This window comes from Aureobasidium subglaciale (assembly GCF_000721755.1).
Source record: "Aureobasidium subglaciale EXF-2481 unplaced genomic scaffold scaffold_7, whole genome shotgun sequence".
Taxonomy (NCBI): domain Eukaryota; kingdom Fungi; phylum Ascomycota; class Dothideomycetes; order Dothideales; family Saccotheciaceae; genus Aureobasidium; species Aureobasidium subglaciale.
The window spans coordinates 1-17,592 of NW_013566988.1; the positions used below are offsets into that span (position 1 = coordinate 1).

Here is a 17,592-nt window from a genome sequence, read left to right on the forward strand (position 1 = left end):
AAACCTTTCAGATAATAGTCCTAGCGAACAAATTCCAGCTAAGGGTTAGCTATATACCGGTTATTAGACGCTTCGATTATACGTTTATCGTTTACCTACTATATTTCCTGTCTAATCTCTCGTAATGTCTCCTCTACTAGACGAGTCGTATAATATGCCGCCTTAGACCCCTATACTACGACCGGAGAAACGTAAAAGAATCCTTTCTAAGGTCCGTACTCGAAGAATCTCTAGCAATGCTAGTCTACTAACTAAGGATTGTTTACCCCTATTTAAACACCTCTATTTCTAGTGTTACTACCCCTTTAGCTTAGATTTTTCCATTAGTGCTCGGTTTTGCAATGTTCTTAAATTCCGCGTTTAGTACGGCATATATATAGATAGAGGTCACCTAAGGTTTTATTTATCTAGCATCGGTAGCCGTTAGTATAGAGCGGTAAACTAGGGATAGGTAATAAGCTAGGGGGTAGGTAAATGATTTAAGACTTATCGCGTATTGTGTAATCTAATTAGTCGACAGCATCCTAGAGAGTGCTACGTGATTCCGGCGTTATAGTCGGGTAGCGCGTCTTAAGGTAGTTTTTAATCTAACTAGGCGGTATAGCAAATTCGCAGCTCTTACAGATTAAGATGCCGTAGCGGGACATATACGTAAAGTGTAAAGAAAGGCGCTCTATCTTAAAATCGTTGTTATAAGAAGTTATCTACAGACAACTTTTTCGGTGCTTTCGTCGTTCGTAATTAGAAGGGAGAAACACCGACTTATCGGTTAAGTTATAAGTCCCTAAGCTATTACGAATAGAACATAGTCGCTTCGAATTAGCGGATTTAGCGTGTCGGATTTGCTAAGTTATTAAGTATACACTAGGCAGACTTCTTTTACCTTTCTACCGACGGTCGCGTTTTTACTTCTACATCTATTGCCGCTATAGGTCGTCTTTCCCTACTTTAGGTCGCGATATAGATCTGTACCCTAACTGGATTATATTATAGTTACACTTCGGGTTACCGACCGCTCGCCGTCGTTATTGTCCTAATTGCGCGATTCGCCTAAGAGTAGTAAGCTAGAGAGCCAGCCTAGGGAGGCCGAATTATTATCTCTACTAAAACCCTAAAGCAAAGCATTATTCGTTAATGCCGGATGCAGTATATATAGTCTTCTATATATCTGGATACGGTATAAACAAAAGAAGTAGAGATTTAGGTAGCCGTAGGAGGTATATAAAAGGGATTAATAGTTCTAGTATTTATGTATAAAACGTTGTCGGTAGACAACTTCTTAGACTATACGACCGTAGACTACTTTATAGACTAAGCGACCGTAGGGGTATATATATATAATCTGGTCGCGTAGGTAAGATAAGTGTTTTACAGATTTAGCCTTTTATGTTATATAGAGTAAGATTGAGGCCTGTGCGTAGTAACGAACTTCGAGATTTGACGACGTTTTAGTAAACAGATATAATAGCTACTAGGGGTTCTATACTTTTAAAATTCTAGTTAGTCGAGTGGATTAATATGTTCTATTTTCTGTCGGAAATTTAGCCGGATTAGAGTGTGTTAAGTTTAAAGGAATTGAGTGCTAAGTTTTAATGGAATTGAGTCCTATCTACGTACTAAGACGAGCGACGCCGGGCGGGGTTTTAATAGAATTAAGTCACTTCCTTCGTCGGATTGTAGTTAGATCTTACACTATGCCCTTTACTATATCTATCCTTAAACGTACACTCTTTCTAAACAAGCTAACTACGCCTCTATCCTAATCTACTAACTACTAGATCTTACTCTACTAACTCTTTTCCCTTATCTTTATCGCCTTTCTATAACTTATCTAACCTATTAATAACTCTATTACCCTTACCTTTCTACTTATCGCTTCTACCTTACTAAATAATAATATCTTCGCCTATTCGTTTAATCTCTCCCTTAAACTCTCTACCTCTAACTTAACCTATTCTTCCGACATCCCTCTTCCTACTACTAATAAATCGACCTCCTTCTTTCTTTTTAACTAGCAATTATATAATATAAATAACTTCCTAACCGTTAATACGGCCGTATACACCTATATATAACTATCTACCTCTTTCTAACTACTACTCTTTAAATTTAAGCCTAGATACGCTAGCCTATACACGAAAACACTTCTTCTACTATTACCTCTTAACTTAATACCTATTATTACCACCTAAAACTCTAACAGACGACATTTTAACTCTCTACCGACTCTTTTTACCTCTTTATCCCCTTAAACACTACTTACTCCTTTACTAACCCTTACCTTCTCCTTCTTCTTTTCCCTCTACATCTTAATTAACTCTTTTCCTTTTACCTCTATCGCCAATAACGCTTCTCTCTTACTTAAACCTAAGATAAAACCTGGCCTGCCCTTAAATATACTACCTCCCTCCTTACCTCTTAACTTACCCTTCTACATCCTTTAGATAAACCTTAATAATATCCTCTATACCTTTATATACTAATCTAACGTCGACACTATATATCTAATATATATCGGCCTTCTACTATCCTTACTACCGAATTCTCTCCTATTTAATAATAATAAATACTGTCTCTCTATATCCGGACTCCTAACGACTACTATTATATTCCTTACTAACCTGCCTACGAACGCCTTATATACCTCTAAAACCTTCTTACTATCCTTACCGTCCTCTACCTCTCTATTATTAACACCCCTTAACTAAACCTTTACACTCTTACTCTTTATACCTCTTAATATATCCTTCTAACCTAACATCTTTAACTAATTGTCTATATTAACTCTTCCGATCTCTCCGTCTACCCGACCTTCCTTTAACATTTTCTAGTTCTTATTCTTTTTCTCTAATATTAACCTTTCTAACCTTCTACTCTATCTTTCTTTAACCTCCTCCTCTTCTTCCTATTCTTCCTTTTCTTCTTCTCCTTCCTCTTCTTTCTCTTCTTCCTCTTCTTTCCTATCTTTCCTATCTTTCCCTTCTACTCTACTCCTTACCTTAAATCCTACATTTTAACTGCTTAACTTAAAAAACCTCTGGAATTTTATACCTCCCCTCTAAAATCTCTCTTTTATTATATTCTTCTTTATCCTTCCCTTCTTTACGCCGTTTACCTAACTATATACCTTCTTTCCGTGCTCTTTTATTATACGCTTACTTCTACTAACATAACCGCACACCCTTACTCTATCTCCTCTACTTACTTCCTAATAATAAACACACCTATCCGAAAAAACCTCTAACCCTTCGACACCCAGACTCTCTTTCCCTAGATACCTTACATCTCCTACGCGCGTAGCTAACCCCTCTAACCCTATTATCCATCGTTCGATCTCCTTAATCCTCTTTCCCTTTATACCTACGTGTTTTTTCCCGTCCCTAAAATGACCCTTTACTACGCCGGGCGCGACGTAACAACTATACGACACGTATAACACTACGCTAAACTCCCTCTAAAACCTTAACTCTCTATTCTCCTCTACCGCTACTAGCCTGCTACTCTCTACCCTCCCGACCTCTCTTTTATTTACATTTCCTTACATTCTTCTTTTCGATCTTTTTATTTCCGTGTCTTACGTGTTAAGAACGAACGGATGCCACCCCCTTATTTCTAAAAACAGACAAATGGATCTGCTTGTCGCCCGCCCCCGCATATAATATACCTCTATCCCTACACTCGCGTATCCGGACTTCCCCCCTAAACCACCTAAAATTACTACACTTTCCGACCTACGTCGGACGGCGAGCGTACGAGATGTAGAAAATCTAAAGAGACCATTTTTTTCGCAGCGGCGCGATTAACAATATACATTATCTTAGGGCTTAAGAAATCGTGACGGTCTAAAAGAATCCTGCCCCCCCCTCCTTTAAATGGATCGTGCCCCCCCCGGCTCCCGCCGCCCACCAAAAATCAAATGGATCCTAGCAGGATCCGGTCATTACTATAGGGCCAGATATAAAACCTATTATAAGGTACTCGTTTATATTTTATACCCTCTAGTATAAATTATCGTTAAAGGTAAGCTCTAGCGGGGCAAATAGCTAATAGCAGCTATTACTATATTATATACGATTAATACCGTATAGTCTATCTATTACTTAAGTAATTTAGGAACTGCTAAAGTCGGCTATCTTAGGAGTCGGATATATAGGAAAGTCGAAAAGGTAAGGGTCTAATAAAAAGAATATTACTAGCCTATAAGTCTTTATAAACTATACCTAAACTTTCTATACCTTCGGCTACCTCGACTATACTTTTTAGAAAGTGCTATATAAACGGCTCTAGTACCTAAGTAGGGATATCGCGTCCTTCTACCCTTCGTATATAAGGGCGTTACGCTATAATAACGTCGTAGAGTGTACTATAGGGATAGTATTTAAAATATAATCTATATATAAAATTAACCCTATCGATAGCGCTACGACTAAGTAGCTTAACTATATATTCTACGCGTCGACCTCCGTATAAGAGGAGCTCTATACGAAGTCGCTACGTATTATCGAGCTTATAAGGCGTACTAGCGATAATCCTATTCGCTTAGTAGTCTAGGTCCTTAAATGATTTCTAACCTAGTATAACTTATTTTATAATTATAGTGTTAATAATACGACGACTACTAATATTAGTTTAGACCTAAAGCTCGGCGATATCTTCCCCTCCTCCGCTAAGGTAACTATAAGGCTACTAGATTCCGCTTATTATAGCTAGGTCGGTAAAAGCCTTATAGATAAATGCGTCTCTAACTATTCGTCTTATTACTATATCGATATCGCTAATTCCTATAACGAAGGGTAGTATATAAATAGATTAAGAAAAGAGGAAGTTATATAGGCGATAGAAAAGTGTTATAGCGCGTTAGATTATATATATAGGATTAAGGTTTTTTAAATATAGGCGCAATTATAGAAGTTATACCTAGATATAAATAACGAAGAATAATACTTATAATTTATAGTTAGAAGTAAGTATACGAAGTTACGTATAAAAGTAAAGCATTATTCGTTAATGCTAGATATAGTGTATATAGTCTTCTATATATCTAGATACGGTATAAATAAAAGAAGTAGAGATTTAGGTAGCCGTAGGAGGTATATAAAAGGGATTAATAGTTCTAGTATTTATATATAAAACGTTATCGGTAGATAACTTCTTAGACTATACGACCGTAGACTACTTTATAGACTAAGCGACCGTAAGGGTATATATATATAATCTGGTCGCGTAGGTAAGATAAGTGTTTTATAGATTTAGCCTTTTATGTTATATAGAGTAAGATTAAGGCCTATACGTAGCGACGAACTTCGAGATTTAACGACGTTTTAGTAAATAGATATAATAGCTACTAGGGGTTCTATACTTTTAAAATTCTAGTTAGTCGAGTAGATTAATATATTCTATTTTCTGTCGGAAATTTAGCCGGATTAGAGTATATTAAGTTTAAAGGAATTAAGTACTAAGTTTTAATAGAATTAAGTCCTATCTACGTACTAAGACGAGTAACGCCGGGCGGGGTTTTAATAGAATTAAGTTACTTCCTTCGTCGGATTATAGTTAGATATAAATGCTCCGACTACTATTAGAAGTATTAAGAGTGCCGAGCGACCGATTTTCCCCGGGCGATAGCTATAATAGTTTAGCGGGCCTTAGCGACGCTAGAAGGACTCTAACGTCTTAGCTCGAGAGCTCCTAATAAGCCTAAGCTTAAGCAGTACCGCCTAAAACTAGCACTATCCCGTTCTTAATCTTCTACTACTAGCTCTACGAGAATTTATGCCGGATTCCCTAACTTTTAGCCTACTTAAAGCTATTACGATCTACTATTAGCTAGAGGTCCTTACCTACTAAGATAGCGAGTAGGATAGCTATATACTAATCCTTACGCGCTTAGCGAGTAAGCTAACCCGCCGATAATGTAGTTAGAGTTACCCTAATAACTTACCCGCTTAGCGAGTAAGCTATAAGGTAGATTATTACTCCCTTACGTCGTAAGCGGGTAAGCTACGAAGCAGACCCTTACCTCCTTACCTAGCGAGTAAGTAAGATACTTATATACACTTATTATAGATAAGGTATATAAGAAGGTAGAATAACCTCTAGTAGTTCTACGTTTAACTCGATTAGTTATTCTAATAGTCCCTTTAGTATATACTACTTTATATTCTACCTGCTTTACTTCGCTTAATACTCCGCTTTACGAGTCTAACCCTATAACCTGTTATCTTATCTAAGATAGTTAGCTATAATAAAAGTATACTTCGAAACGTCGTCGCTTTATAGCGTACCTAAGAATCCTCTAGTACCTAACTATAGATTAATTTAATTTGATTTGTTTAATAAGCTATAGATAGCTTTTACTATATAAGCTATCCTTTAAGTTAACCTATCGTATAGACTCTACGATACCTATATTTTAATCTCGGCTCCTACTCTAACTTAGTAGCGTACTAGGGGCGACGCTACTACTAGAGTCTCTTTTTTATTAATAGATACTCTATTGCTACCTATATCTTTTATTCTAACTTTAGGTAAAAAACTCTCGTAAAGAGAAAAACCTAAGTATAATAGCCTTTAATATATAGTATTTACGCTTCTTTTTATCCTTGTTCTACTATACGGATATATAGTAGGGTCGTAGTTTATTACCGTACGCCTTATACGGTCTAGTAGCTCCTATTATTATAACTACTAGGTATACGAAGTCTAGGAGCTTCCTATCGTCGTAACTGCTAGGCGTATAAGGTATAGTAGCTTCTTATCGCTATAACTGCTAGGTAAATTCTAGTAGCTTTCTATCGTCGTTACTACCTAGCGTACGAGGCCCGGCGGCTTCCCTTCGTTATAACTACTAAGTATACGAAGCCTAGTATTACGGATTAAACCGCGATCTAACGATTAAATAGTAGCCTATAATATAAGGAGGTTTTACTAAGGAGGAAAAGGAAGAGGACGAAAAGTCCGTCCTCTTCGTACGACGCTTATATATACTAAGTCGGGGAATTTCCGGCGTTAGCCGAGGTTAGGGTCGCTACTATAGTAAGACCCTATAATACTAGTCGAAGCTCTTCTTAGTCTACTTATTAAGGCTATCGAAGTAGGCTATAGCTAATCTAGTAAGGTTAGATTTAAGAATATACGTATAAGAATTCTTTACTAATTTAGACTCGGTACACCTTTTTCACTCGTTAAATTTTAACTACATTACTACTACTAAGTTAATGCCGGTAATAGGCGGCTATAAATCTATTCGCCTAGTTCGTAACTCTAAGATCTAGTCTATATTCTCTAAACGCCTTATATATACGAAAGGAGATTTCTAACATCTAGCTTTTCTTATCTAGTTGTTATGCTTCTTTCCCTTCTTATCGCACACCTTATGGAAATCCTTATGCTGCTTTGCACCCTTTCCAATGATATCTCTAAATTCCTCCAACGGACAGCTTGCACCAGGCCCACTCTGACACTGCGGAATGGGTCTGGGCGCCGTGTTTGCGATGAATCTCACGTAGTCTCCAGGCCCCGAGTTTCCGTCAGCATCGACGGCGCCGCCGCGACTACACGTCATCTTCTCCATACCAACGTGGCCAAGGAAGGGGATAAGGTCGGACATGCGCCAAGCGCGGGTCCAATTGATGTGGTCGGTGGGAAACTGCTCACCGGCATCGGATGATGAGTTGAAGAGACCTATAGCAGTAGCGATAAAAGGAGGGACTTCGCGGTGGGTGAAGGAGAGGAACAAGCGTTGCTTATCAGGCCAGCCACCGCTGGGTGTGTCATGCTTGTCGATATGGGCGAAGAGGTCAGATTGGGCTTGCAACCAAGGGAAGCCGAGGTAGGGAGACAAGGGATTCAGGGGCCCAACCATGTGGGCGTACTTGAGGTCCCAGTGATATTCGTAGGCCATCCATTCAGCGTCGGTGAAGACAGCGCACATCGGGGAGCGCTTGCCGAGGATGGCGCTTTCGTAGCCGCAGATGGACTGCATGCCCACAACATCCTTGGGACGGAGCTTGAAAGGTGTGAAAGGCGCAAGCCGGACAGCTATTCTAGAGCCATACATGTTGATGAATTTGTGCTGCTCCTTAGTACCAGGTTCCTTGTTGAAGTTGTCGCACAGCTTATGCGGGACGAGTGACTCCATAGATCCGTTGTCGTTTTCAAGGACACGCACAACCTCGATGTCATTGTGGTGTGGGAAGCCTCTGGTAAAGTTTGTGGCCGTGTCGAAAGTCCTGCTCTTCTTGTCTGCCAATATCCTGGTCGTGTGCGGGGCCAAGTCTGGATAACGCTCGACGAGATGCCTTCCCACTTTCTCGGCGTCGCGCGCGCCCGAGGGTGTGAGTTCTTCGAGTCTATCTTCGAGGATGGGCGACTGCCATTGGCTCATGAAAGCGAGGGGCCCTGACCAGCCGTCCCTGTGTTTTTCGAGTCTGAAGAGAAACGGCTTGATGTATTCTTCGTATTCGTCATCGTTCTGGATGCCAGGTGTTAGCCGTCTTGCTTTGCGTGTCCGGCCACCGACTTACTGCATAGATGGCTCCGTGCCTCACAATGTACGATGCTGCTGTGATGTTGCACCCAACCGGCGCCGTGTGCTCGAGTCCGAATCCGACAGCGTCAAAGTATGGTGACGTGCCTGGAAGATGGAGCAGCGGGTCGAATTTGTATCCCTGCGAGTGGTCCTGCACCCCAATTGGCGTCTGTCCTTCGGTCGAGACGAGAGCAGGGAACGCGAGCGCCGGCGCAGCCAGCAACAATACTGCCAACATTATGTATGAAAAGCGCTGAGGGTCTCAAGGATCCGCGCCGTCAAGGACTTGCAAGTCGAGAGTTGTTTTTGTTGTTCGGGATTTATGACGTCGTCAGCTGCATCAACGCCAGAGCTAGTATATAGAGTGACGTGCAAAATCTTGGAAATCTCCAACGGCTCTCGTCTGCAGAGTCGCGAAACCCGCGTCTACTTGACTCGTTTAAGCAAAACACACCCGAGTCTCTCTCACGACCGGAGCGCACCACCTAGCACGACAATTGATAGTGTCACGATAAGCAGGCTCTACCGTCTCCGCCAAGAAAACAATGCAACTCAGAGCTTATTCCCGGGAAAAAACAAAAGGAAAACTCCGTCTAGGAAGACGCACATCGAGCTTTGTGGGATATCCAGGAGAACAGTCGCGTCGTGAGTATCAGTATCTCAACAAAGACTAGAAAGCTGACCCTGCGCGCGTTCTTCAAACTGGAGCGTCGACAGGGTCTCATCTGGAACACAACACAATGATGGGACAGAAAATCATACCAAGAAAGATCTCACTTCATATCTATGGACATCGAAGCTAGAAGAACCTCCAAAGAAAGCCTTTCTAGTGACGGATCATTGTCTAACACCTTCCAATGAGACTCTCCTACGGCCTGAGACTAAGAGTCGTTCCCAAGCTTTTATTATGCGTCTCGAGCTCGTAATTTCCAACGAGCCACTCTGAAACCTTAGACCCATTAAGTCCTAAGTACTGCAAGTGTTTACTGTAAAGTTTGTGACTGTTACGAAGCTATCACTGTCGGAGTAGCGACGAAAGGCAACGACATCCTTGTCTTCTGGATCGATAATCTCGAAGTCACCGTAGATGAAGACGTCTTTATGCTCTCTACGGAATTTCAGACACCGTTTCCAGTACGAGAGGACTGACTCCGTGTCGGGAATCTGCCTTGCAGCATTAACATTAGGGTAGTCGTCGTTGTCGCGCATCTAGAGTTTGACGTGAGACTTGCAGAACCCAGCATAGGGTAAAGAGCTCCATTATATAGGAGTTCTGGTATGATCGCGAGCCTTAAGCTGATGTAGCGTGCGTACATAGTCTAACTTGCGATAGTTGTTAGCATACTGCGCCCAAGCTCTTTAGGAAATATCAGTCATTACGCAGAACGGAGAAAGTATTCTTGTCACTTACGCTTTCTAGTAGCTTTGCGACTCTACATCCTTATATTCGTCGATTGACCAGCTCAGAGGAATGTTTCGCATGCCCAACTCTTGTCCCTAGTAAATGTACTCCGTTCCTGCAAGTGATATAGATTTGGTGCAAAGCATTTTAGCTGCAAAATCACGCCACTAATCAGTATCGTCAGCAAAACGTGAGATGGATCGTGGACCATCATGATTTTCCGAGAAGATCGCGTTCCAGCCGCCGCGTTCGATTATCAAGCGCTGTGGCTGGTCGTGAATTCCCTTTATGTCAGTAGCGTCCCATTCTTGATACGACCATTTTGATTAACCAGGCGAGTTGTCTATGTTGAGAATTTTGAACAAGAAGATCATGTTCAAAGATCCTTGTACGCCGACAGTATGAATGATCTCATCCTCGTCATTAATGAAAGGCATCTCCCCGACTGTAATTGTGTCATACTCATCGAACACTTGTCTTATCTCGTACAAGTACTTATGTGACCTGGGTCCATTGGCGTAAAAGACGTTGCCAGGCTGATAGTACTGGCCTAGAATAGATTTCTTAGCATCTGGACGACTCGGAACCTTGGAAATGTGGTCGATTACGTCCATCCGGAATCCGCATACCCCGCGCTTAAGCCAGAATCGAACGATACTGTGTACGGCGGCTCGGACGTCCGGGTTTTCCTAGTTGAGATCAGGCTACTCTAGCGAGAACAGAGACAGAAAGTATTCTTGCGTCTTTTCGTCGCACTGCCATGCTGATTTTGTAGTGTCCAGGATGCGGCACCAGTTGTTCGGAGGCATGCGTCTGCCATCTTCGTCGACCTTCCCCTTTCTCTAAAAGTACTAGTCTCTCTTAGGTTAATTAGTAGACGAGCGAGATTCGATGAACCACGAATGCTACGTATAATTAGTTAAGGTAAGAAAAAACTCCCAGGATGGTCCGCTATAGAAGTGGTAAGCACGAAGCACGACAGATTCTATAAGCAGCGAAGGGTCTGCGGAGGGTTCTTATATGATATAGCCTTAAAGCATGTATTAGGAGTGTGTAGAGATAGCAAGCTGCTAGCTCTTATTCTATACTGTCCTAAGGTTAATGCGGTATCACGACATAACACCGATGTATAATCCTAGACTGATCTCAGTTAGCGCCGTCTTACTCGATTTGTCGTTCACGCATCATACACTTGTCCTATTAAGGTCATCGCATGCATCGATGTTTCGTTTATCTCTATAGATTTTGTCGTTCTACGGTGTTTCGTTTATGCCGGTCGTTAAAATGTATATATAGGGACTTAGGTTAATAACAAAATCTGTTAATATACGTGTCTTCTTACGTTATGCTACGCGGACACTCCCTACAATCTAGACGGCGAAGTGAACCATCCTAGGAATCTAAGATAGAACATAATAATCCTTGTTACTTACTACTTAGTTATATCGTACTTGCCTAATTTAAGCTTTAAGCTAAGTAACTATCTCTCTAGCGCAGTCTCATCTATATTCTCCTATATAAAAGTCGTTAGTCGATAATACTATAAGGTAGCCCGCCACCCGTTAAAATCGTGCTATTTCGTGCTACTATCTACTACTACTACTATATTAATTAAAGCTCTCTATCTAGCTATATAGCTATTATTAAGGTATATCGTCGATATAAGCATTCTATATAGATCTAAAAGCCTACTAGGTAATATCTAACCGTTTAGAGGTCTTAATAGCTCGTCGAAATAGCGCTCTTAGAGAGTAATAAGGAATTTATATAGGCTATATTTAATAATAACTATACTACCGTAATACCCTAGAAGATCTTCCCTCGTAGTTCTAAGAGTACTATTTAATAGCTCTATATAAACTTTAAGTACTTTAGATAGGTATAGAAGCCGCGAAATATAAAGAAGGCGATAGGCCGCCCTCGTAAGATTATACCGTTAATAACTAAGTAGTTAATTAATCTGCTCGCCTTCCGTAACGATCTATAGTAGGAGGAGATAGTATTTAAATTATAGTATTAATTTAATGTAATAGTCGATAGATCGACGATTAGTCGCCTTTTTAAGAATTAGTCCTTAACTAATAAAGTTTATATACGTATTACTAGTCGAAGAGATACTACTTAATAAGGTATATATTAAGAGAGACTAGTAGAGCTACTACGCGAAGGGGCTACGACCGGTACTATCGACAACCTAGCGGAAATACTAGTATATCTAGGTAAATTAGTAGCTAGCGAGAAGGTCCTATTTTAACGACGGTCCTAGTTACTAATAGGTTATCCTACTTTTACGACGTCTAAACTAGTATCTAAGGCTCGCTATTTAGTACTACCGGCCCTTAATATTAATAGGTACTTACTTAGAACGACGCTTATTATAAAGGGAGCTATTATATAAGAGATCTTCGAGTCCGAGCTTTAGATAGTAGTACTATCTTAATACGAGCCGTTTCCTAGAAAAAGAAGTATAGTTATAATAGATAACTACTCTACCTATTACTTAGAAAGAGTATATATTAAAGAGTAAGTATTTAGATCGAGCTAACGAGCGCGAATCTATAGATTATAGATATCTACTTATAGGCCGGGGTATACCTACTATATCTACTACCTTATTCGCCTTATCTTAATTTAGTTAAGTAGTCCTTCTATCTCTTAAAGTAGTAGATAAAGTAGTATAGGAATCTAGCGCTAAGGCCTAAAGAGTATAAGGGATAAGAAGGTAATAGGTATAAGTTAATATAAAAGGAGTACCTTAAAGAGGCGACTTACGCTATACTATAAGAGGAGGATATACGAGGGCTATTTAGATATACTAAAGTCGACTATTAGATATACCTATTACTTATATCGCTTTAGTACTCGCTATTAAGGTCGTCGTTACTCGAACTATCGAGATTTTAGAAACTAGAATCGCTCGAGATCTCGATATTATCTAGAGAGATTAGTTTTAGTATACTACTAATAGAGATTAACTCCTAGAAGTACGTAATTCGGCTCTCCTTATACTAAGAGATAAATTTTAATAAGTAGTTATAAATTACTATACGTAGTCCGGTTTAAGGTATAACCCTTTCTAATATATCGTCGGGAGCCTTAAATAGTCTAGTAAGTATCTAGAAGTTAGTATTACAAGCTACTATAGCTCTATTAAGTCTAACCTACTACCTCTTAAGGCCGCCGTATCGCAATAATATAAGGATTATTACACGTTTTAGGGTCCGGCTCCTCGGACGCGCCGAGTTGCCGCGAAAAACAGCGCGCTCTCTGCCGACGCAGCTTCGCTTCATGCTCACTCTTCCGAAATCACACGACATGCTGCGGCATCCATCACGTAGCTAGACATCCTGTGACGACAAGACAGCTTTAGCGAGGTGCCTGCAGCACGACATGCGAGACCGCGACAACAACGGCAGAACCACGACGTGAACACGCGTCACTCGCGACCATGAGACGTGCTAGACTCGAAGGGACGGTTCCTCATGTGACGGCAGACGAGCCCTCTAGACCATTTGATGCGACCCGCAATATAAGGATGGCGCCTACGCAGTAGCGACTGCACAACTAGCAACAGCAAGACACACGACGACGGAGCGACATCAAAACAGCCACGAGCTATGCGAGATGGACAACGCGATGCGCCAACGCTTGAAAGCGATACAAGAGCAGAAGACCGACGGCAAACTCAAAAGAGTAGGACATACTATACGCGACACGAAGACAAGCGAGGTGCGCCGAGAGGGCTTGCAACGGCAGGACAGTGCGGACAGCGAAGACAGCGCAGACAATGCAACATGCAGCAACATCGAAACGGTAAGAGCAGAACAGCAAGGCCAGGACACGTGACATACGTCAGCAGGATAGACAACAACGCAGTGGAGGTAGTATATACAGTGGTAGGATAAGCGTGCAGCGCAAGACAGTAGAATGAGGTAAAAGCAGAACACATGAGAGACAGCGGTGGAACATGCGACTACGATAGCAGCAGGACAAGGTAAGCAAATCACGGCGAACCTGACGGCGACGAGGATCCAAGGTCGCAGGTCATAGCAAAAGCACGGGCAGTAAGATTCAGCGGTAGCGACAACAGCGACAACATCTGTAAAAGGCTTTAGCGCAGCATAGAGAGGTCAGCAATGAGCGATTTCTGTTACAATTGATTTCGTACGTTGTAGTCATTCTGGACACCTCGCCTGTATTACTACACGGGGCTAAGAACACTTGGAGAATCCTGACTAAATACTCTCGTCCCTTACCATCTCTGACTACGAATCCAAAAACAAAGGCAATCAACCCGCTTTCTTCAAAATCCATCCAAGGCGCGTTACGATATCGACAAGGGACGTTGCAAAGGCGAATTGTGCAGGCAGGGAGAAGGAGTTCCTCCAAGCTGTTGGTCTAGCACTTGAGAGCATCTGAGAGCATCAAGTCACGCAAGACAGAACGTAGGAGTCTTGAAAAAGCGCACAGCCCGCGGCTCTGCAATCAGACAACGCCGACCTCGTCAACGACCCATCATCAATTACACAGGTCGACGAGGCAGAAGAAGATCTTGAGAATAGGTGGAGCCTGGACGAGCTCAGGAACAGATTGTTGGATAGCAGAGTCAAGCTGTCGTCAACGCAGGACCCAAACTTACCTTTAGGTCTCCACCGGAAAACCCACGCTTCTAGTGGTCCATCCCCAGCGATGCCGTAGAGATCGCTCACGTGGGATCATTCAAGCGTACGCGCCGATACTTCAAGATGCGGGCATCGACCAGATAATCTAGCTTGACCTACTTGACACTGTCCAAGGACTAAGCGCAGCATATCCTTGGGTGTGGGATTGTCCTGGATTCAGTTTGCACTTACAAAGGCTGCTGGCAACGGCGAATCCGGATGTTCATACGTGTTGCAATCTTGCTAACAGTCAGGTAGAATTTCCTGTGCTTACTGGTCATTAACACGCTAATGGGGTCCGCAATGCATAGGTAGGTAGTGTCAGATCGATCGAAGCAGTGAAATTGTATAAGTCAGACATTCCGACCGTACAACTCTCATTAAATCTATGACTAACAGCAGTGGTGTCTCGCTCAGGGCAGCTAACATGAACACTACCAGCTACTTAATACTGAGACCGAAAATACGTACGTCGCGAAGTCCAACTGCTGTTCCAAAGATCAGTCAAAGAGAATACGAAAAACGAGTCGATACTTCCTAAACTCTAAACGGCACCTGGTAGGGATCAGAGATCGGCTCACGTACTCCACCCGGTGGGTAGACTGTAACAGAGAAGTCATCGGAGGTACTAGGAAGTATACCAGTGCGAAGGAAGGATTTGGTCAAGTTGTTAGACGGTGCATCGGCAACTGTTAAAATGATGTTAACTACTGCGCAGCTGAGGCAGGATGAGCAGACTCGATGGACCCACGATTGAAAGAGACGTGACCATCACCATGACGTACAACCAGGCCTGATTTTGGCGCTTGTCGCCATCCAAATGTTGTCCATTCTGTAGGTGATCTGCAACCAATCAGCTGACTGACTACGTAGCTGGAACTTGACTGGAAAACAGACCCATCATCGAAGTCAGACGTTACAAGTAGCATTGACTTTTGGACTAGCAGTGGCGTCTTTTCGCTGAAACTGTAGGGCCATGCGGAGCACCAGAGCTAAAGACACGTCTGTCAATGGAGAACTTGCAAGGGAACTGCTTCTACCATCAACATACCTGTATCTGCCACGCAAAGGCCATACCTATGCCGCTTGTATCATGCTTAAGATGGCGTTAGTCTGAGAGTCATGTGCAGTTTGCTACCAGCTCTAAGCTTACCCTTAACCCTTCAGCTAGTGATAGATTGAAGCTCTCGAATGTCAGTCCGCTTTCACTTTGATCACTACATTCCAAGGGCATTGCCACCACATCAGCGACAGTCAGCGATGTGGAGCTCTCAAAGAAGGAGAAGTTTCCAGACAATGCATCATGTAGCCCTAACGAAATTGCCAAGAAATCGGGTAGACCACTTGGTCCTTCCAGCAAGGCTGCAGATACTGTCTGTCTTACACCAACTGACTCGAGACTAGACACGTTCTCTGCGATTCTGACGAGGGTGTGAAAGGCCTTGATGAGGCTGCCACGCTCTTGTGTGTGAAATGGACATTGAACATCGCTTTGACAGTAGGCGTCCGCGCGTTCGAGAGCGCGGTTGCTTGCCGCTATAGAATCCAGCGCGGATTCAGAAAGGCTCTGTTCTTTTCAGTATGAATCTTACAAAATACAGGCAACTAGGACAGGATCAACATACCAATGCATGTGGCGTCACGGCGTCAAGGACAAAGTGCCCAACTTGATCTGGAAAATTGAACGCATACTGCTGTGCTCGAAACGATCCGTATGAAGCGCCCAGAAAGTTGATCTTCGCATACCCGAGCGCTTTCCGCACCATCTCATAGTCGTTCACAACTTCTCTGGTTGAAACATGAGCGATAATACCAGGAGGTGAGCTCAGATCGATCCAAGATTGCACAACTATTGCGGAGGCTTCCTGAAAGACCGTATACTCATTTGGGGTCGTTGGACTAGCAAAGCGATCAGCAGAAATCATTTGGACATAGTAGTAGGACTGACTATGGGCCAAAGAGCGTTTGGAACAAGTCCAGCGACACGTTGAGAGGGTTCGAGCTATACGTCCCACGTACATCCATGACTGCGATTAGAATAAGCAGTCATTCCAAGAGTCGATTTCCCGCGGATCTTACAAAGTAAGTCGTGATCCAACAATCCCTCAAAAATCTTTGTCTGGTCGAGAGCGATCTGCCATGCAAGCACGATGCCTGCATCAGTACCACCAGGATTGTAGAAGATCACGCCTTTTGGTTCACTCGGGCGGTGCATAGCTATCCCTATCTCTATCATGTTTTCTGCTTGCAAAGGTCTGTCGTAGTCCATTGGAACTTCGAGGCGGCCACAATGGAGCGTTGGAGGCAGCTTTCTGAGGTCCACATCAGTCAAATCAAGAGCACCGAGAACATCTGGGATCTGGTTGCTACAATCCACCCATCGAATCGCGACCGTATGATGGTGGAGTCCATGATGAGCATTGAGTGAAGAGAAGAAAAACGATATGGTTGTCGAGAACCGTAGTAGATTGATCATTGCGCTGTTTCTGCCTTCAATCGTTAGTCTGCTTAGCGTAGTAGGTGAGTCTTTTGAACTGCTTCGATCAAAGATAGTTTCTAGCCTTATTCCTTTAGTCTGCATCCTGCGGATACCGGCAATAGAAGATAACCAGTCAGGCTGCATGTAATGACCTCTGAAGTTCGAACGCGTACCACTCGCTGACTGTGTCCGGACTCATCGGCATAATTCAGACCCACGATCTCGATTGACTTTGTTCGTCAGTCTGCAACGCGGTCAGCACCGTCATACGTAGAGTAAGCACAAGTCGCTCGTAGTGGTGTTTAATGATAACGACGTCAAACGTAGTGCATAGGATGTCAGGCAGGATCTGGTGAAATATTGAATAACAAACAAGCGTACATGCAGAAGAATCACAAAGCTTTTAGCTCCAAAGTCTCGAGCTGAAAGGCAATCCTGAATCGTTACATCTTGATGAGGTACACAACGCTAGCAGTGATCATTGCCGTAAGCTCTAAAGCGCAAGAGTAAGTAAATAAGA

At 42.5% G+C, this 17,592-nt stretch overlaps 2 protein-coding genes across 2 annotated transcripts; both read right to left on the bottom strand.

The window, feature by feature from the left end:
- Positions 1–7,336: 7,336 nt before the first annotated feature.
- Positions 7,337–8,768, bottom strand: AUEXF2481DRAFT_3815 (uncharacterized protein; the record flags this gene model as incomplete). Its single annotated transcript, XM_013489324.1, has 2 exons — positions 7,337–8,473; positions 8,526–8,768. 2 exons carry the CDS (start codon positions 8,766–8,768, stop codon positions 7,337–7,339), a joined length of 1,380 nt encoding a protein of 459 aa, XP_013344778.1.
- Positions 8,769–15,130: 6,362 nt separating this feature from the next.
- Positions 15,131–16,862, bottom strand: AUEXF2481DRAFT_3816 (uncharacterized protein; the record flags this gene model as incomplete). Its single annotated transcript, XM_013489325.1, has 8 exons — positions 15,131–15,282; positions 15,345–15,436; positions 15,491–15,585; positions 15,645–15,689; positions 15,747–16,160; positions 16,219–16,492; positions 16,542–16,620; positions 16,673–16,862. 8 exons carry the CDS (start codon positions 16,860–16,862, stop codon positions 15,131–15,133), a joined length of 1,341 nt encoding a protein of 446 aa, XP_013344779.1.
- Between the last annotated feature and the right edge of the window lie 730 nt (positions 16,863–17,592).